The 22299-nt window shown below is 38.0% G+C and overlaps 1 protein-coding gene across 4 annotated transcripts in view; it reads right to left on the reverse strand.

Moving 5' to 3' along the window:
* Positions 1-22299, reverse strand: part of LOC149311395 (adhesion G protein-coupled receptor B3) — a 640955-nt gene that overhangs the window by 414542 nt on the left and 204114 nt on the right. For 3 of the 4 annotated variants that reach the window (XM_089530991.1, XM_089530988.1, XM_089530989.1), the window contains exons 3-6: positions 22048-22158; positions 11143-11304; positions 7385-7549; positions 719-883 (exon numbers count right to left, since the gene is read on the reverse strand). In XM_089530991.1, coding sequence (XP_089387117.1) covers positions 719-883; positions 7385-7549; positions 11143-11304; positions 22048-22158 — 603 coding nt within the window. The remainder of the gene's footprint in view (positions 1-718; positions 884-7384; positions 7550-11142; positions 11305-22047; positions 22159-22299) is intronic. The other variant, XM_089530992.1, reaches the window with a different exon arrangement.

A 22299-nucleotide genomic window follows, 5' to 3' on the forward strand; every position in this document is an offset into this window, starting at 1 on the left:
GATTAATCCAAAACCAATTTACATTTTCACTTCATGTTTATGTCTCAGGCTGAGATCAATAAGGCTAAAACATTCTTTTATTTACACCATACTTTTTTCCTGCCAAAGCTTTAGGAGTGCTCTAGATTGCTCACATTAATTTTTGCTGGGTTTGCTGTAAAGATGAGTAAGGGATTCCTTTGCGAAGGGAAATATTTGCCATTCCCCATTCTCAGTCCATAACGGAATAGGTTTATCTCGTAAGGAACATTAGAAAAAGTATAATGGTTAGAGCAGAGCTTAGAGAAAACAATTTTATAAGCTACAACTAAGGTTGTCAGGTGAAATAAGGGACAGTGTTTCTGTACCTTCAATGGCTGGATTGAAGAGGGAACTGAGTAAACATTGACTGCTGTGTAAGCAACACCTGCTGAAATTCCTTCTTTTACACAACTATTAAAGGTACAAAAGTCCCATCTCTTATTTCACCTGACAACCCTAGGTACAACTTCCATAATCCCCTGGCAAGCATTGCAAAACTGAGAGATTCTGGGAGTTGTAGCGCACACACACACACACACACTCTCTTTGGGTTAAAATGTTGGGATGGAAAGCTTGGTTACAGATCTTTACTCAGCTGTCTTAAAGGAAGGTTAAGATCTTTTTAATAATCCTTATGAAATACACACATAAACTACAAATAATAATACATTTTCTTGCTTGAGAGGATCATATGTACCTGTACATTCGGGGTTGTAGCACTCCCTGCTTTCCGCCCATGGGCCTCTGCACTCTGAGCCTCCGTGAGCAGCTGCTGTGCACTGGCGACTTCTCTGCTGCGTGCCATTGGAACAGGTCACCGAGCACTGACTCCAAGCACTCCACTCTTGCCACTGGCCATCAACTATTGCAATACGCACAAAACAAAAATAAAAATGTGCATTACCTTACCAGGTAAATCCAAGAAAGGGTCTAAGCATACATTTTTAACTTTATGGTGACAAATAAAGTTTGTTTCTGCAAGACAGCTCTACAGTTTTTATATCACAACTGTTGATTATATTTTCAGAATTGTTTTTATGTAAACAGCCCAGACAATGTTCACAACAGAACAGCAGAGAAATGCAGCAGACAGAGATACAGATACATAGCAAGAAATACAGGCAGACAGTACTGTCATTCAAGACAGTAAACAAACTAGAATATATTATGGCAAACTGTGGCCAGATGTCACTATTGCGAGGGCTACTAAAAGGAACTGTCCTCTCTCCACCCCTTCCTACACAACACACATAACTTGCAAAATGCTGGGCATTTTATTGAAGGTCTAGGCAAAGTAATTGGATGAATCAAGTGCTAGAATGGAGAGAAATAGAGTGGAATGCTACAGGGAATATGGTAACTTTGCCTTCTATATAATGGGTGCACTTCAGGTGGTGGAGGAAGAAGCTTCACTGTATTCAGTTTTGATCCTCTTGAGTGCAATATATAGTCAAATTTACTTGTAGGGTTAAATGTATCATTCTAGGACACTCTTTTCTGGAAATGAGTTCCAGAGGAATGCAGATGAACTTCTTTTTATGCAAACATATATAGAATTATGACCTAATACTGTAAAGGTTCTTCTTTGATTGTCCCTTGTTATTGCATCTTACCAAGATGTATTCTGCGGCTAAACATCTGTTTCACTTTTGCATGAACACCACTGAAAGGCATTATGGGCAGGAAGAGAAACTGCTTAGTTTCTTATTCTGTTGCAAAATTATCCCAGCACATTAATTGGTGATGATGATATCCTGCTCCTAGATTATCTAAATCCCAAGGCTACAGCCAGTGCATGCAAACTGGTATAGTGACTAGCCCTATTCTGCCCTTAGGTGACCCCTTTAAATGCTTCTTTCATCGCTTATGGACAAGTAATATTTTCCACTCCACTTCACCAGCCACATATCCCACTTCAGCAGGGGCCTTAAGAGTAAATCTAATTCTCTAGGTCCAGCTCTTACAGCATCATCAGACAGAAAACAAAACAAAACACACTCCATTGTGGGAGTTGCAGAGGCCTGAATCTGAGGCAGAATAATGCTAGGTCTGTATACTGTCGGCCCTTCTTATACATGGATTTTTTATACACAGATTCAAGTATACATGGTTTGAAAATGTTCAAAAGTATAAATTTCAAATACCAAACTTGATTTTCCATTTTTTAATAAGGGTCATCATTTTGCTATGTCATTATATTTAATGGGACTTGAGAATGCATGGATTTTGTTTTCCATGGGGGATCTTGGAACCAAACCCCAGCATATAACAAGGATCCACTGTATTTGATTTCCAGATCTCTACACCAACAGAACCTTTCCAAGATAGATCTGCTCTCTACATAAAACACCAGCTGTGTTTGACTTCAGCCCTCATCAGTCAGTAGTCTTTCTAGCAGACTACAGCAGGAGTGAGAGGAAGAGGGAAAAATATGTCAGCAGATGTATTTCACAACTGCTGCTGAGAAGAGCAGCCATTCTAGCAATATACCCAATCCATTTCACTTCAACTGATCATTACAAGAATGAAACTTGGGCCTGGTAGAGACTGTCGCAAAGCGTCAGCCTGGGGACAATTTTAGGGCTCAAGAGCCCTACCACACTATCCGGGTGCTGTTTTGGCATGTGCACATTCACATGGTGTGCATGCTGATGATGTGCCTCATGCATCATGTCCAAATGGCATAGTGCACAAGGGACATCACTGCACCACTCCAGGGAGCTAATGGCTCCTTGGCAGCAGCGGAGAAAGGACCCACGTTTCGTGGCTCCTTTTTCATGGAGCATTGTTGCCATGATGTGCAGTCGCCACAGCAACGATCCACAGGAGAAAAGAGCAGCGTCTTGCTGCCCCTTTCTGCCCGTCTGTATCTCCCCTTTATCTTTCCTCTTTCTTCCCCATTCCTATTTAGACCATAAGGACCTGTCATGCTACTTGTATTTCTAAGACACTCTGGGGGCCCTTTTTAATATAAAGGGTGGGATATAATATTGTAAATTAATATAAAATAATATATTGTGGGCTAAAGCACAGATATCTTTGACTTATTATGTGGCAGATCTGCCAAAATAGAACACACAGAACTGACTTATAGCATCTTCCTTAGAGATCGCTCATGGACACGACTACTGGAGGTTAGTTCTCCCACATGCTGATGCAACATGACGCAGACAGGATATTCTGCAATTATACTGAAGACTCTGTGACTGGCCCCAAGTCTTATCCACTGAGATAGCTTAATGCCTTATTTCATTTTATAACAGAGTATTTTATTTTTAAAGAGAGATTGCAGTGACGTGCAGAGAGTTCGCTGCATTAGAAGACACCGTTTTAGGCCAGCAGTGAAGAGCACTCCTGATGTGGCATTAGACTGCATTCCTGCAGGGACGTAAACAGGATTTTGGGAAGAGGGGGGTCCAGAGTAAGTGCCACAATTATAATGGGGCTTGGGTGTGGCAGCAAAGCGGCGTGCACTATTCATTGTATCTAACAGAAGGGTGGTCCAGACCCCATGGAACCCCCCTCCCCCAGCTACTTCCCTGATTCTTGTTAAGTAAATCCCATGCATTTCATGAAGTGGACTGTTCTCCAGGAAGGCTTGTGCTGTAATAAATTTGTTAGCCCTTTAGATGTCATGGGACTTTTTACTGTTTTTACTTCAAGTAACAAGTCCTGAAATTGATGAAATATATTTTCACATTTAACACCACAATTACTGCAAGACTTCACACTAAATTACCCTGATTATAGTGGGACTTGCTTATAAGTAAGCATCTATAGAGCCATATTGCAGAACTCAAATTACCAGGTGGATATTTTGGGTTCATTTTTCCATTTATATGGGGAAGTGAGAGACTACAAACTAGACCTGTTGTTAAAAAAGAAAGCTAGACAAGCATTCCAAGACCAAGATACAATATAAGATATTGAAAATCATGGCAACAATATACAATTCTGGATTTACACAAAGATCAACAGCAATTATCTCCCCCCTATATAACATAGTACAGTCTTCATTTATTCTAATGGTTTAGGAGACATAAAAATGATTTGACAACTGAGGTTTGATTGCTGGCCAGGGTATTACATCGGGTTATGCTGACAAGAGGATTGTGGAGGACACGTAACAATTACACTATTACATGATATCCATCTATCTCCGTTTATAGTCCTTGAGACTGCACTCTTATTTTAAAACAACAGAAAATCAATACTGTTGATAGGCACCTGGCTATCTTAATGTGAGTATATAATTTTCATCAGAGAAAACTTGAAAAACCTGAGAATGTAGGTGTCTCCAGAAGATTTTGAAGGGCTATTTCATCTTTAATTAGCAGAAAACTGGAGAAGCCTCTCCAGATATGAATACCCACTAACTTGTTTCTTTTGAAGTTTCACACAAAGCTTTAGTAGCATTTCATTTCTTCCTAGATCAAGTATAGGATATCACAAGTAACAAGCCAGACCAAATAGTAGAATATGATGCATCTATGTAGCATGACTATGCATTGTGAATCTGGTTGAAGTTAATGTCACTCAACACTTCCTAGCCATTGTTCTCTGGAATTTGCTGTGTAGATTTTACATTTTATTTGACCCTTTTTTTTACTGTACTTGCTGATAGTACTCTTATCATTTATTGTTGTATGTGGATTTTTGCTGCTGATTTAACTATGTTTGAAACTGCAGTATACTTATCTTCTTTTTTGCTTCTTTACTTTTAGTAGTGCTTGGGAGGGGAAAATGTTGGAGAAATAAAAACTGTACAGTAGAAGAAAACATAATAAACACATGAATGCAAATGGGCTTCTTAGTGGGCTGTACTAAGATCCCACTTAAAGGAACATGTTGACATCATATTGGAAGTTCAAAGTCCTGATCTGGAGTTCTTCCATCTGAAACATATTTCATGTTTAATACATATAGACTAATATAGATAACGTTGGGCTGTATGTATGTATGTATGTATGTATGTATATATATCTTTGGATAATGTTGAACAATATTTGAAACAAATATTTTAAAATGCATCTGACATCACGATCTTCCATTTTCCAGTTTATTTCTCCCTAATGCAAATAGAATATTTTTTAAAAAAAATCAGGAGCTACCCAGCTGTTTTTCTTTTCTTCTCAACCTATATACAAACTCCAGGATCTATGGAGCTGATTCTTCTGAATGGTGTGGGATGTGACACTGAGCTGAATTGTCTCTGTCATGTTGCACACCACTCTAGAGAATCCCTGATCCTGAGGCTTGGCTTTAACTCTGTTCCAAATACTAAAGCAGGATTCCTAGGTCACCATTTGACAATCAGTTGTATTCCCATTGTGACAGTACAGGATCATTTGTGGCCAGATCAAGAAATGACTTTATATAAGTTTAAATGCATACCTGATTTTGATGTCCCCATCACAACTTTTGGACAGCAAAGCCCTTCTTGAACCATTACATTAACTGATTTGGAAAGCATGTTCTAAATGTACATTCACATTACCTGTTCTAAAGTGGTAGTTTTTTTAAAAAAAGTAGCTGTGTTAGTCTTTTGCAGCATAAAAAGGAGGAAGAAAGGGGGAGGGCGAAAGAGAAGGAAAAAATATGGCAGCACTTTTAAGACTAACGGGTTTTTATTTTCACATTTGCTTTTGTGGACATAAACCAATTTTTTCTGATGCAGAACAGAGCAGTAATGTAAATAAATAAACCATATTTACACAGTTGTGGGAGTGGGATGCAATATAATAGGATCCAGAAAGGTACATATCATGACCCTTGCCCTAAATTTATAAATGTGATTTTAATGAGCATTTACATAAAAGCATATGGATTTAGAGAGGCAGTTGTCTTTGAGAAAGACAGACTGAAAAACTGATTGGAAGGTTTTGTGGATCCCACCTTCTTGTTGTTGTTCTTGTTGTGTGCCTTCAAGTAGTTTCCAACTTATGGCAACCTTGACACAGGGTTTTCTGGGTCTGAGAGTATAAGACTCACTCAGAGTCACCCAATGGGTTTCTGTGGCCAAATCGGGACTCAAACCCTGATCTTCAGAGTCTTAGTCCAATGCTCAAACCACTATATCATGCTGGCTCTCTCTCTCACTTTATACTCTAGTAATGGCTAATACACCTTTTCCCCCAACAGAATGAAAGCCTTAGGGATGGAGTGTGGATTCCAAGTGGGAAACTGTAGCTATGTGAGCACTCCTGTTCATATTCCTGTGGATAGAACTGAGGCGGGCACAACCTATTTCAAGGTTAACTTTCATTATGCATCCGTTCCAGAGGGGGCGATTTTTGAGAACTGTTCAAAACAGTTCTCAAAAATCTCCTCCTTCGGGGATTGATTGGGAACCGAAGGGAAGGGAACGGAATGAGTGAGGGACTTCCTTGTGTGCAATAAAATGCGTCCCTCACTAGTTCCATTCCCTTCCAGGCCCATTTTAATTTGTTTTTATTTATATACCGCTATTCCAAAGATCATAGCGGTGAACAGCAAGTAAGCTAATTTGCCCCCAACAGTCTGGGTACTCATTTTAGTGACCTTGGAAGGATGTAAGCCTGAGTCGAGCTTGGGCCCTTTTGCTGGTCTTGAACTCGCAACCTTGTGGTTTTGAGTGAATGGCTGCAGTACAGGCATTTAACCACTGCGCCACCAGGGCTCCCATTCTCGTCCTGTGCCTGGAGCCTGTGTGATAAAGTTCAAAGTAAATGGTACTCTGGTGTTCTTCAGTCTTCCTTGGAGTTTCCCACCAGCCTACCCAAAGGCAGTGTAGTACTGGACGGGCATCTGGGACACCCTGTCTATGCTTTGTTGAACCACAAAACTCACTGAGTGAGCATGAAGCCAGCATTCTATCTCAGCCTGCCCTACTGGGGTGTCCCAGGGTTATTGTGAGGATAAAGGGCAGGGGAAGAGCATCATGTATGCTACCTTGAGCTCACTGAAAGAAAGGGAGGTTATAAGTTTAGCTCTCTCCTTTTATTTGCTGGGGGTACAGAAGAGGATTGGATAGCAGTTTTGAAAAGACTGGCATTTTTATCTTTTCAACATCAAAGTGAATGGGGAGAGAGCCTTCATGACAAATGCCAGACATTCAACTTTCCTGAATGAAAAACATGAATGATGTGCAGGGCAAGTGTAAGGCTGCCAGTTTATCTCTAATGAACCCTACTAGCACCCCTAAAGCCCTATAGTAATGCACCCTTTTATAGATTTTAGGCCAAAACTGGAAAACAAAAAGACAAAAAAAAAAAAAAAAAGAAAGAAAGAAAAAGAAAAACAAAGCTAACCACAAAGGAACTACACTGAAAAAATAAACAAACCAGCTTCTTAAGTAACAAACAGTTATTCTATATATGCTCACCAGGGCAAAGAGCAATATTGCAAGGCTTATGCTGTGTTTCAGGTCCATCACATGATCTTCCCCCATACTGGGGAGGGATACATGACCTTGTTCTAGTTCTTTGGCCTCGACCACATGTGAATGAGCACAAACTCCAAGGTGACCACTCCTCCCAAACTCCATGTACTGTAACAAAGCAAAAAGGCTTTAACAAGGAAAAAAAAACATGAGTAAGTGGGTTCAAAACAAGGGGGTTAAAAGCAAACACTAAGACAGTAACATGAATCACTTGGCCAGCATAGAGAGAAAACAGCACTTATGCCATCCACAGATACCAATTCACACATCTTTAGTGTCCTGTAAGATTTGGTAGGCTAGTTCTGTTTCAAGCACGCATCACTTAATCAGGATTATGGTTGCAGATTCACATAAAATTCATACAAATAAGATTAAACACCATTAACGGGACTTTAAAAGTTATAGACACAGACAGATTCATAGCCCTTGAATTCAGTCCAGAGGTTTCCATGTGTTTTGAAGCATATACACCTCTCTTCTATCTGCAGTCTGCTCCATTTATTCCAAGGAAGAACATAAATGTACATGTGCAAGAAAACATAGAAAAGAAACATGTTTCTTTTACTGGAACAAATGGGCTTTTGTTATTGTTAGGGAGCCTCAAGTGTTTATTTGAACATGCTGGGCCTGACAGATCATGGGAGTATGGTGTTTGTCTTCATCAAAAACACTTCACTACAAAAGCTACTTTAATGTGACCATACATATTTGATCCTAAAGCTGCTGATTATGTCAAATGTATCTAGCAATAATCTGACAAATATGGAACAAAGTGATTTTCACCAGCTGGATTAATAAGGTTGAGACAGTGATCTGTAACCTAAGTCTCACTGAAATCAATAGGTGCATATGCATGTGTATCTATACACGTAATGAAACACAGGTGGAAAAACACTTTCAGTGTGATATGGTGGCTTGCCCATGTGAGACCAAACCCTTAGAATCAAGGGCTATCAACCTTCTGAATGCACCCAATGTCTCCATTAATTACAGTAAAAAAGGGACAGAAAACAGCTGACACTCTTAAAGTCTTCTTCTTCCCCCTTTTATCTCATTTGATTTATTGTTATTCATATTACCTGTTTAAAAAGGTAATCCAAAATTATGCAAGTGGAGTTTCCTCCCCTGCCAAAACTGGTTCAGAGGGTTGATCAGCTCTCTGGAGAACATTTTGAGATGCATATATACTGTGTCCAATACACTGATGGAAGAAACTCTTGGATAAATGGAGCAGCAATGGAATATTGTGTATAAAGCATTGTCAGAGCCCAATAAAGAAATAATACATTTCTTTATGGGTTATCTTATCTTAAGTAAAACTATATAAATAGTGCTTTATTTTCAGTTTCTCAAAGCAAGCATGCCAGTGGGTCTGAAATTAGTCCTGTCAAACAAACAGGGAAGTGTATGGATCACAGTTTGGTGGAATCACAGGTTTGGGTTTGCCTTCTGTCAGACTACTGTTCCTGCACACATTTAATGTGTAATAGGTTGGCTTCCAGTTAGATAGGCCAGACAATTAGTCAGCTTTCCCTAACAAAATTTCTTCACTGGTTTGTGCGTGTTAATCTCAACATCAATGGTTCTCAACCTTTGATCATTCAGATGTTCTGGATGTCAGTTCCCAGAAGACGCAGCTGCAGGACCAATGATGTGGGAGTCTTGGAATTAAAGTCCAAAATATCCCAAAATCCAAAGATTAAGAATTACCGCTCTACACTGGCATATGTCCATGCCACATTACTTTCAAAACATGCAAGGAAGGTGATATAGGCAGAGTTAGGATCCTGTTCTTGCTTCCTTTGAATTGTGTCTATATTTAACAATACCCATATTACTTGCTGTAAAGAACTAGTATACTATGATTTCCTTCCACAGAGGTGTTTTATTCTGCCCAGCTCACTATGCTTTTCTATGTTAACCTGCTTAATAACTCCATTAGCCAATTTCTCCTTCTTTGACTGGTACCTTGGCTAATTTTACTGACTCTAAAGAAGACAAAGAATTGATTTTTAAAAATCCGTAAGCTCAGTAAAGTCAATGGGATTTAAAGCTCAATGGGACTTCTATGTACAACTGCTGTTAATGCAAAATTAAGATCTTTTTGCAAGCATCTGAAAGATTCTGAAGAACGATAGCACAGAAATCTTCTCACAAGAAACCAATGCACATTAACCATTTCTGTCTTTTTCTGAAGTAGCACAATCTGACTCTTTAGTTATCAAATATAGAATAAGATAACCAGTGGTTCAAATTATCTCCATAATTATGTAATGAACTGCCAATTCTAAGAAGTTTGGCACCATTTCTGTCACAGATTCCATCTCTCCAATGAGGAAAACAGTGGTGTAGCCACAACAATTATGACCAGAGTATCAAAGGTTTCTGGTGTAAATTTAAAAAATATATATATTTAAAAAATTCCTTAGTTTGGTAACATATTTCATTTTTATCAGTGCCCTTTGATTCAGAAATTGATATAGAAATTATACTCGTTCACACACATTTTCCCTGGAGATGAAAAAACTCAGGAGCTAACTTTAGACATGAATAAGCCTACCTCTTCCTCTCTTCTTGCACAAGTTTCTATTTATCCCTGATCATGGCTAAGTGTTCTACAACAATTTTAGATCTTGGTTAAATACCATTCTCCTCCTTCTATTAGCATTAACAGTTGCTGACAGTTTCCTTAACAATGGTTAAAAAGTAGGGGAAATTTGCCTTTTGGTGAGGAAAGGATAAGAGAAGAAATACATGTTTCCAAGGGAGATACTCAATTTTTTAGCCATGATTGGGAGAGTGGTGTTTTGTCAGCCCTCTTCCTAAGGAAAGCACTCTTTGGTGTGGCAGATATTGGATGATGTGAGAATGCACTTTTACTTGTTAACAGTTAACCATGTCTAATCATTGCCTTCATGACTATCATTTCCATCCCCGAAAGAAGAGGTAAGTGATAGCACTTCCCTGGCAAAAAATTCTTACCACATTGTGTGGTATAGTAAGTCGTACACTACTACAACAATCTGGAGCTGGCACGGGCGACCATTTTCTCCTGGTGACTCATATGTCTTGCTTGATGGTATAAACAGACCTTTTGCAAACCATTTTTGTTTCTTTCTTTGTTTACATTACCAAACTTATCCAGATTTGCTTCCAAGGCAGCATATATGGTTATCAGTATGTAACCACTGTCTTACTCAAAGAGTAGAAGGGAAAATCTGAAGGTGTATTAATTATACAAATGTTATAATGGTGATTATGAGAAAGTGGTGATAGCCATTCATCTCTAAATACCCAATGTAATGACCATTTTGATTCATCTCATCCCCAAACAGAGGAAATAAAAGATCCTTTCCATGCACTGCATATATGTTATATTTTAATCACCTCACCTCAGATTTGAAGTGATGTAAACCAAGAAGAGATGAGGAGATGAAAAGATCTTATGGAGCAACTATCCCCAAAAGAGTGTGACAAGGATGATATGAGACTCCTTTTCTTTAAACCATTGGAACTCAAAATATCCCCTCACATCTCAATGACTGTTCCAAAATACACAACAGTTTTAACAGATGACTAACAATCACACTCACTTAACCTAACTGAAGTGCCAGTACACTAGCCACATATTTAAATAGTAGTGTTTAGCATTAAACAGTTCAATAACATCCACAATTTCATTTATTGGCTGCTAACACTACCTGGACAGAGGGCAGTGTTATTGCAAACCCTTGATTCTCTTAAAGGGCCGCTGCAGTGTGTCCCGTAAGGTGATACACAAGTTCTGGTTCGCACCTGCGACCCTTGACCACAAGTAACAGAACATGTACTCCACTGGGCCCACTCTTCAACACCAGATTCACCTGTATCCAAGACAATAAACAAAGATGAATACCAATGAGTATTAATATAGATTTGTAATTTCAAAAAAAGTGGCATGCAAGTATCATTTAGAAATAATAATAATAATATTATTAATAATAATAATAATAATAATAATAATAGATCATTGAAATAAGGCATCTATGGAAAAAATATGCAGTGAAATAGAAAATAAACTCACTTCAAAAAGTAAAATCACAAACATATGGCACTAAAAAGGAAAAAAAAACTTGATCCAATGCCTAAGTTACAGATTTAGTTTATTGCCTTTCATTGTACTAGTAAGTACATCAAACCTTTGTGCAAGTGGCCACTCAAAATTTCTCACGCGGTTTGCACACAAAGAAATATGACCATGAATAGAAAATTCAGTGAATGGAGAATAGATCATGGGACCATTTCTGCAACAGTTTAATTTTGGTAAGGTTTACAATTAACAGTGGCAATATTTATTGGTTTATTTAATTTTATGGCTGAAAATTCCTTGGCAGCCCACCATCATTTTTTTCCTCCATAAGATCTTGATCTAACATAATTGTGTAATGTTGTTTCTGTGGAAGGGGAATATTGGATGCTATTAGAAGAAAAACATCATGGTAGCTTTCTTTTGGGAGGTGTATGAAAGAAGAAAGATTGCAGCTATTCTCTCAGGAGAGGAAATGTTTTCTGAGCAACTTTGGCACATTACGGAATTATACTGGCATCCTGGCTCTACACCAGGGAGCAGGGATTGTGTCATTCTCCAGATGTTGTTGATCTGTGACTCTCAGCATTCCTTACCATTAGCTATTCAGGCTGGTGCTGCTGGGATTTTCAGACCAGCTGCATCTGGAGACCCACACAACACCCACCCTCGCCTTATACCAACAGAAGAATCTGCTTTGGATAGCAAACAGTAAAAAAGGAAGTATCTAGACAGAAATTATCATATCAAAATGAAAGTGAAGTGATGGCAGAAGACGTCTAGTTTTGTTTTGTTAAGTTTTTGATCAGAAGAATGTATGGTGTCTTAGTTATTTTAATCTAGATTGTGTGTTTTTCCTTCTTCTGAGAAAAGTGCTAAACATTTGAGAATGTCTTCTTTTTAACAGTTATTGTAAAGATGTGGCAAAAAATGGGGGATTCCGTTGAGAAAGTTTATCTTTTCATATTAAACAGAAAGGCAAGCAAACAAGTAAGTAAGCAAGCAAGTTTTATTTCTTCCTTCTCTAATTCTGCAGTAATGTGAGGTGATGATGTTTATTTCACTAATACTACATCTGGGATACATAGATTATCTCCTCATTGAGACTTAGGAGGCTCATTTACCACATTCGTATGAAAACAGAGGAGGGGGCAGATGGATCATGTAAGTGTACGTTGTTGACTCTTCTGTTATTACAGTTCTTAAGTTTCCATCCCACTACTGCAACACCTGTTCATAAAAAACAACTACAAAAATGAAGAGGAGAGACATACTAACCCCATGAGCAGAACATCATCCACTCCTGGGCTAATGTGATCACGATGCAGAATTGAGGGAATGGGTCTGTCTGGAGAGGCATACACTAGGTTCACAGTCTAGAGCCATTCCAGCAGGGATCAATCCTGTCTCCACTTGTTTCTCCACTCCTTTTCCTCACACAAAAAGAATGCTTGTTATTCATATCAACAGGCTGTACCTGCATGAAAGCAGTTAGGCAGGAAACAAAACTGTGCACTAACTCCAACAGTGGGTGCTTTTGTAGAAGAAAGTCCATTAACACTACATAATTACAGTGTTATTATTCCACTTATTGTCATGGTCCCATCCTATGGAATTCTGGGGTTGGCAGTTTAGGGACAGGCCTTTATTTTTTTTTTTCCAATCAGAGAGCACCAATACTTCTGACCAAACTGCAAACCCCATGATTCAATAGGGTGCAGCCATGGCAGATAAAGTAAAGGAATAGTGCTATAATTGTGAAGTGTGAATGGACCCAGGGATCCCCTAAGTGCAAGTTTGTGTGCATCATGAAGGCACTGGTCTAGGGAAGTCCTCTGTAGAGAAGGGATACAAATCTAGAAACTTTTTTTCTTAATAGGTAAAATTGTGAGTGTTGTTGTTCAATTATTGCAGGGATGGGTTGTTGTTTCTGTTTTGGAGTGTGCGTGGTTTGTTTGTTATTGCATTTTTGTGTTGTTCTTTCTTTCTTTTCTTTCTTTCTTTCTTTTTTTGCAAAAATGAATTGCAAAGTTTTTTGAACTGAAAACAACTGATTTTTATTGTGAACAACAATGCTTACCTCTGTTTTTTTGGCAAAATGTTTTTCATTCAAAAATTATTTTTGCTGCTGCTGCTAAAAAACAACAACAGTCCCTTCACTTTCATGCACACACCTCAGAACAGTTTTCTTTAACTTCCAGCATTTCTGACATTGTCTTTTGCCACTGTTAAAGTAGTTAAAATGAAAGGTCATACGGCCAAAGATGTGTTTAGTTTGATCTTTATTATGTAAATTATTTCTACATGATAAACGCAAATTATTATTTATCCTGCAATGACCTAGTGACAGTGCACTAGCATCAATATTTAATTACATATCACAATTCCTGAACCCTTCACTATTTGGGCTTTTGCTATTTGATTATCAAAGTGCAGAAGGTATATAATATGATATATGCATTTCTCCATTGTTGGTTGTAACAAGCTGATGAACAAGTTGACTGGTACAACTAACTAGAGGATAGCAGTCATTAGCTATAAGTAAGACACCCATTATGTTTTAGAGTGGGGGGGATGGATGGTTTAGCAAAAGTATACTGAATTTCAGCCTGATCAGTTCCCAGCCTTTATGTGGTAAAGGAGTGGGCATGTGCCCCCTCTTCAAAAGGGAGATTATACATCTGTGGGAAGTGGACTTATCAGACATGATATTATTTGTGTCTTAAAGAAGTGATCTGCCTATCTGGTATGCAAATAATGCCATTGCTTAAGTAAGTATCTGAACCTGCCCACACATTTATTTTTTAGTTATGTAGTGGATGATGTTAGTGCCATCATTAAGCTTGCATTGCTTGCAGTGCAAACTATGTGCTCTTGAGGATGCTTATGACATTTTTCCTACCAGAATCCTTCCATGGATTTGAGCTAGACTCTCAATTATTCCATGTTGTCTTTGGATAGGCACTGATATTGAGTTAATCTGCCATATTTCATTTTTTTAAAAAGTATACCTCACAAATGTGCCACAGCTTTCAGATCCCCCCTGTGTTATATGTGTTATATCCATTTCCCTGTGTATGTATTGTACTAATTAAAACATAGGGTGCAGAAACAGAAAGAGGGAAAGTTAGGAAATCTCAATGTTTTAATTAATATGTACATGTATGTACTGGTAATCTGTAAGAAGAATGTGGATGGAAAACTACAACCAGCTGTGAGATTCTGAAACTCTCCAAACTAACCAGAAGGTGGGCAGAGGAATATGCAGGGCAGAGCCAACCCACAAACAACATTAAAACAGAACAGGTTGGGGGGCATCTGCTCACTCTTAAACATTAATCAGTAGCAAAGTACCAGCTAAAGCAACAAAGAGTTGTTATGGCATTGTGGCATGAGCTGTTATGAGTTTCATGAAGTTAGATGAAATTCAGGCTGCTGTCACACTGCAGAATTCATGTTGTTTGACACCACTTTAACTGCCATGGTTTTATCCTATGTAATCCCGAGATTTGTATTTTGTTGCGACACCAGAGCTGACAGAGAAGACTAGATATCTCACAAAACTTCAAATCCCAGAGATCCATAGCACTGAGCTATGACAGTTAAAGTGGTTTTAAACAACATTAATTCTGTAGCCTGACCATAGCCCATAGAATTCATGTCACAAGACACTTGTTAGTGGGCCAGCACCACAAATTTACACTAGTTTCATGCTTATTCCACTGTTGCTGCTTCCAAAGAAGGATTCCTGAGAATGGTAGTTTTCCAATGCAAAGCAAAAATGTATTTCAGGCATTGTTTTTTTTTTCTTCAAATAGAGACTAATTGTTAATAACCAACAACAACATAGAAAAAGCTGCATTTTTAATTTATCATTGCAAAATTACTATTCCCAATGGTTTTGGTTTTTTTGGTGGGTTTTTTTTTGGAGGAGGTAACAGCATGAAACAAGTTTAATTTTGGTTTACATTTTCAATACAAAAAGTTCACCCACCCTCCAGGTGTAATAGGACATCTTTTGTTGTTGTTTGTTTTGTTACACCATGGCTACACTTAGAAACTTGTGTGTGTGATGCAGCATTTTCTGAATATGGCAGCCTCCCTAGTATAAGTATTGAAGGAAGTAGATTAGATTACATTGTGGGCCAGACTGAGATGTGTACATCCAATTTCACACAAGCTAACTTCTCAGTGCCCCCTTCAACCTTTCTGTCCTCTACCCAAAAGCTAAGTTGTGGGATCCTGCTGAATGAGATATAGAATGCTGAGGGGAAAGAAAGGATACTTGATAGCAGTTGAGGGGTGCTTTCTCCCCCATTTTTGCTTCCATACTGTTTTTGCAGACCCACTCTTTCTTCCTCAAGTCATTGCACAATAGCTAACTCATTCAGCAGAGTCCTCTGACCCTTGTGAAACATTTGTGGTGGATGGTGGAGCTCTCTTGGGGAGAAGGAATGGTAAGTTCATTTCCAACAACCCCATTGCAATTGTCTAAATCTGGATCTATTTATTGGGTTTCTTATTGGACAATTACAAGGGTTTATTGGATTTATTTGATTCTAATCCTCAAGACATTTATTAGTGAATAAGGCCCATTAAACACAGTAGAACTAACTAAATATGACTTGCACTGTTTAACTGTTAGTAGGTTTGAGGTACATATCATGCAGACCAAAACCTATGCATGTTTACTCAGAAGTAAGTCTGAGTGATTTTATTGGAGCTTACTTTCAAGAAGGTGCGTTATGGCATTGATATTCTCTCCTTGATTATAATGATTTCTAATTTTAGAATCCAATTAAGTCTTTCAATTGATGGAACTGCTTCCATCAGTGAAACAGCAAAGAGGATTCCATCTCTGCAGTCCAGCAAAATTTGTTCAGGAGGGTTGTGGGACCTTCTAGAAGAACCGGGAGGAAGGTTATAGGTGAAGAGTGGAGAAGAATGACCACTCATGCAATAGACTTCTGTGTTTGCAGCATTTGATTCTATTTTATCAAAAGCACCATCTTCATATCACCAAGCTCAAATGGGAAGGATATGTTGTGATTGCTGCTACCCCAGTATGTTGTTTTACAATGTACAGTACAGTATTGTATATTTTTTAAAAATCAGAATTATATCTTGGCATCAGTTATGCCAATTATTTGAGTGGGACTTTCATACAAATAGGTGCAGGATGGCAGCCAAGATGTGCCGAGCATTTAAATAATTGTTTTCTTTCCCAATAAACTCACCAGAGCCTGGGCATTGTTGAAAGCATTGTCAGATAAGGTTGGCATTTAATGGCTTGTATTAAACCAGGGGAAGGATAATTTTTTGTTTTGTTTTATATAAATATTATGGTAGAATTCAAAGATATAGCCATATTAGTCTGTAGAATCAGTACGTAGAGAGATCTTGTAGTACCTTTGTGGTTAACTGAAAGAAAGAAATTGGCAGCATGAGCTTTTGTAGACTTCAGTCTACTGAAGTAGACTGAAGTCTAAGAAAGCACATGCTGCCAATTTTTTTCTTTCAGTTAGCCTCAAAGGTGCTACAAGATCTCTCTGCATAGTATTATGGGTTGGTTTTTTTTTTGTTTATTAAGGCTGTAGCTCTTAAAGACTTGCTGCCCACTTGAAGCACTGAGAATGGGTTGAGCCATAAATAAATATAAAATTACATTAAAATGGTAACCAAAAGCATACTTATTGACTGAAATAACTTGCAAATCCATGTAATACTTACCTGCATTATAATTCTAAAATCCATAATATCTAGAAAGAGGACAATTTGGAGGAAAGCATAATTCATGGTTGGAGAAAAATCCGCAATCATGCTGCAGTCATGTACTATAGAGTCAAAGCACATGACAATCAACATGCAATACGCTTTGGGCATACTTTGACACATGGTGAAGTGGCTATCTACTTTCTTCGCCCAACTTTCTAGTTTAGCTATGAACTGACAACATATTTCCACACCCAATCCCCTATCCAGTACATCATGCATTGAAAGGGAAATAAATTGCATGGAGACGCTAGAGGATCACTATTTCAAGATGTGCCAAAATCAATCCATGTTCCAGCATACATGGAAGTCATGTCACCTTGCCCTTACATGTGCTTCCATTTTTTTCATAGTGCAATCTATCGAGCTCCTCCTTCCAGAAGGGTTTCTGCATTCCTTTCAAAGTGTGGGAGCAAAGATTTAATGTACAAAACTAACTCTTTTTTTCAACAAAAGGATAGCCTATGAGTACAAAGATTCTGGATGTGTATCAAAGAAATGCATGAACTCCTTTGTGCTGAGGCACCTGACTTCTGTGCTTCACTGGTGGGAAGCATATAGGCACATGAATGCATCATAAGAATTGCCTCAACCCCAATATTTGCACAGCTTTCATTATCTACTATTTCTCATGCATGCCACATATGCATATCAATACATATGTACTCCTCCTCCAGATTCTGTTCCCCAGTTTCAATGACATCGGTGGATTATTCTTTTCTTTGCAGGTGGAGAAAGATGAGTTCATAACCATTAAAGGAAATCAGTTATTTGGAACAATATTGGCCATTTTTCATATATAATAGTATGACATGACACAGAACCAAGATTTCATTATCTAGACTTTTATTAATTTGCCATTACATAAAAGAAAATAAATTAAATATAACATCAAATTAAAAAACAGAAACAAATGCCATTTCCAAAAGTCTGCATATCAATCTTATTAATTTCTGAACATTTACAGGTAGATCAATGATGCATGTTAGAAGATCCTAATGATTCTACTGAAGGAGATACAACATTAATTTTACCACAAGAAAAGAAAAGCTGCACAGTAAACCACATACTTGATGATCAGTACAAAAAGAAAAGAAAACAAAGATGGAAAAAAGATGGAGTATTAGTAACTATGTCAAAATGCTGAGCACAATATTTCATAAAATAAACTATCCTAACAGTATGCAGGCTACATGGTGGTTGCTCAACAGCAGGCAAGCGAATTCTGTTTGCTAAAGCTGAGATAAGACACATGGCAGAAATCAGGATTTTGGAAAAAGTGTTGGGAGGGGTATTTAAATTCTCACTTCCTCTAACAGTTTTCCCCATATTCACATCAAGAGAGGTCGATTTAAAATGCAGTTATCTCAGGACCAAAGTAAGTGCATTGAAGTATATGCTCAAGCACTGTTTGATCATCAAATTGTGTATACAAAAAGAGCTACAATAGACTGTGGCATAGGTGTTTTGTAATGTTTTGGAACTAAGAAGCAGCCTAAGAGTACATAGGTGACAAGCAGTTGATGTCAATAAGCCTGTTTGAATTGTCAGAATCCAGTATTGCTGGACGAGAAACATGTGACTAAAGGTATGTTCAAAATTTTAAATGTGATTCACAGCTGCTGACAAGACATCGACTCAACCAAAGTGAAACACTCTTAAACCATCTCCGTTAATGTAGAATATTGTTAAGTCCACAGTGAACTTTCTACTTGAAATCAAATGGGTTTCCACAGTGCTAAACCTTGGCTGAATCATATGCATATCTTCTAAGACTGGTCACTGGGCTACACAGTGGTAGAATTCAAAGATATGGCTGTGTTAGTCTGTAGAATCAGTATATAAAGAGATCTTGTAGCACCTTTGAGACTCATTAAAGAAGTTTGCAGCATGAGCTTTCATAGAGTTCAGTCTACTTCTTCAGATGCATTTGAGAAAGTAGACTTAAGTCTATGAAAGCTCATGCTGCCAACTTCTTTCTTTAGTTAGTCTCAAAGATGCTGCAAGATCTCTGTACATACTGGGCTATACAGTACTAAGCCATGATTCAGAGATCCTCCTTAACGCTGCCTTTTTCAAATGTTAAATCATCATAAGTTATTTATACAAGATATTTATGTTGTGGCATCAACAGGGTACAAGTTCCAGATCATTTTTAGAGTGTGGCCCTTTTTACACACATACTCTACAACACTGGAGTCTTTTCAGTACAACGTAATACTTCACTACAGGGAGAGAGGTGTGAATGGTGCAAAACCAGGTATGTGGAGCTAAGCACACAAGCCTCCTGCACCAACATGTGGATTCCATGGGGATGATCCATATTACTGATTCTTCTTGTGTTGGTGACATTACTTAAATGCATACCTTGAGAGTGCAAGATCACACCACCCTGAAGAAGCTCGCATTCTTTAAACCTGCCATAGGAAATGTGTATGTGCCTAAATGTTGCTGCACTGCAAATCTCATCAGCCCATACCAGAATAGCCAGTGATTTCACTGAGAATGATGAGAAATGTAGTATTGCAACAGTTGAAGGGGCTACACGCACACCCTCTCTACTGCTAAGGAAGCCTTGCATGTGTAGTTTCCCAGGTTCTAGCTTTAATGACAAGAGTCTTATGGCAGATGATTCTGCATTGTTTTGAATGAGCTTACAATCTGTACATCTAATGAAAGTCAATCTAGCAGTATGTGTCTACCTAAGGAAAGTTAACCTGTGTTATGACTAGTTGAAATCATAGCTCATTTTCTAAGCTGGATGTATAAACACTTTGCTTGAGAAAGGCAGGGATGTTGTTTTCTATCTTTGGACGTGCAGAAAAAAAGACATTTCAGCACAGAAAGTGCCCCATTATAGATTAGTGGGGGAATCCAGGAATCCACTGAAAATATCAAGCAATATGGATATGGGTGGGGTGGCTAACATGTGATCTAAATTTTTTTGACTAATGTTGATGACACACTTGTTCCTTAAAATAGGATGAAAGGCTCAATATTAAAATGCTGTGTTTTGCTGAATATTATGAAAAGATTTTGTTAAGACATCAGTGCTATTCCTAGACTGTATTCTTTATACTGTTTTCCCCCCACCATGCCCTCATTTCATGGAAAATCAGGGAATAAGTGGCTGGAAGCATGTGGCCTTAGCTAGAAAGAAATGGGCACACTGCTAGCTGTAACTTACTCCTGAACAATCTCACTTGCACAGACATACTCTGGAAGAAGTAATTTGAGGACTGCAATCCTAGACCAAATAATAATTTTGGGGAGTAAGCTTCATCCAAATTAAAATAGGCATTGAGCTGCTTGAACAGCATTTGATTCTCCATGTGCATATTGGTTTTCAATATGTGGAACTTATTGTGCTATCATGCCCTGATCCATTGATTCACTAATTTTCAAGTATGCTTGCCGCTTTAATAAAATAATTGGCTGCTGATCAAAATATAGTCATGAGTGACAATGTGTGCACAGCCCAAACCAGCTGTTGCAGATGTACACTCCCATCTGCATTGCAATGGAATGGAAGAGTACAGCCATATACACACTGGGAGTAGGAAGGAAAGTTGCACTGAATGCATAGTACATCAGTGCACACCAGAGTGAAAATTCACATCCAATGAACATTGGAATCGAATCTTAGTTTGCTGTGAATATTTCTCTCAGCCTGGATTAGGAAGATAAATCCTATGCAATTTCCTGAAAGCAAGTCCCATTGGATGCAATGGCACTTATGTTAGGGTAAAAATGCATAGGATTGTGCATTAAGTGCAAATTTCTCTGGCTTAACCAAAATTGCACAACATTATTGAAGGAGCCAATATGAAACAGAAAAAAATATGCCTTAAAAGAGAAATAATTACTTTACCATTCCTTAGTAAGACATTTATGGTCAACTAAATTTAGCAGCATGATAGGAAATAGGAAATTACACACACAGTTATGTTTACTAAAGTTCAATGAGACTTACTCCCAAGTAATGTGTATAGGATTGCAACCTAATGGTATTAAACACCAGACACATGCATGTTAAGACCACATAGTTATTAATGTACCTGATCCATGAATAAGGCTGAGATTAGACTTCTGGTGTGCTAGTCCCATGTCCAATAACTAGTTTTGCTGGACAGCCACTTTGAGGAGAGGTTGGTTATGCTAGGCCAGCTCCCCCTGTCCACCCAAAGACAACTGCTAGGAAACCCCATTGCCTTAGCACCAGTCCCTCATTAACCTCTTGCCGGATGTGGCAAAAGAAGAGGGTACAGAGTCAAGGATACTCTGCAGGAATCCAGAGCTAACCTTGGGGGTTGCCATTTTGATACTATTATTTATCTGCAAAAATTCTCAACCACTTATTTCTTTTCTTAGTATCTATTTTTGAAAGGGGTTTACTAACCTAACAGATATTACATTTAATTTACTTCTATATATTTTTGTGTGATTTTGTTTCATGTCTTTCTTTAAAATTTTAATTTAATGATGAAAGGAAATATTAGCTTATACTTTAAAAGCCTCAGATTAGCAAAATTCACATTTGACTTTTCTTTTGGTTTCTTTTTAATATAAAAAAAATACAATCTGTCTAATTCTCAGCTACTTTATTTATGGACTATAACTGGTGGTGAAAAAAAATAATAAGAAGAAATGGCCTTTAAAAAGTATCAGCTTAGAAAACTGACAAATATGCAGCAAAAGATTATGGAGACATGCAGTGGCTTTGCTAAAATTAAACACAGTAAGTAGAAAAATGTAACTAATGTATTACCAGTTTGTGCCATAAATTTAGCAGCATCAGCTTGTTCCTGAGGGACCCTTTTCTCATGAACAGATCGAGGTCGCTGACTTTTAATTGTATGATCTCCCATCATTCCAAATTCTAAAGACAGAATAAAGGTTTATGAAAGCTTGTGTGTAGACATTTCTCAAAAGTTTACATACTATCTCATGCAATATGTTTGTCCAAAAAAAAAAAAAAATCCCTGAAGAGGGCACTGGTAAAACTTCAGAGCATGGCATT

The sequence above is a fragment of the Sceloporus occidentalis genome, unplaced genomic scaffold (genome assembly GCF_023333645.1).
Source record: "Sceloporus occidentalis isolate IW3139 unplaced genomic scaffold, rSceOcc1.0.p SCAF_6, whole genome shotgun sequence".
NCBI lineage: Eukaryota > Metazoa > Chordata > Lepidosauria > Squamata > Phrynosomatidae > Sceloporus > Sceloporus occidentalis.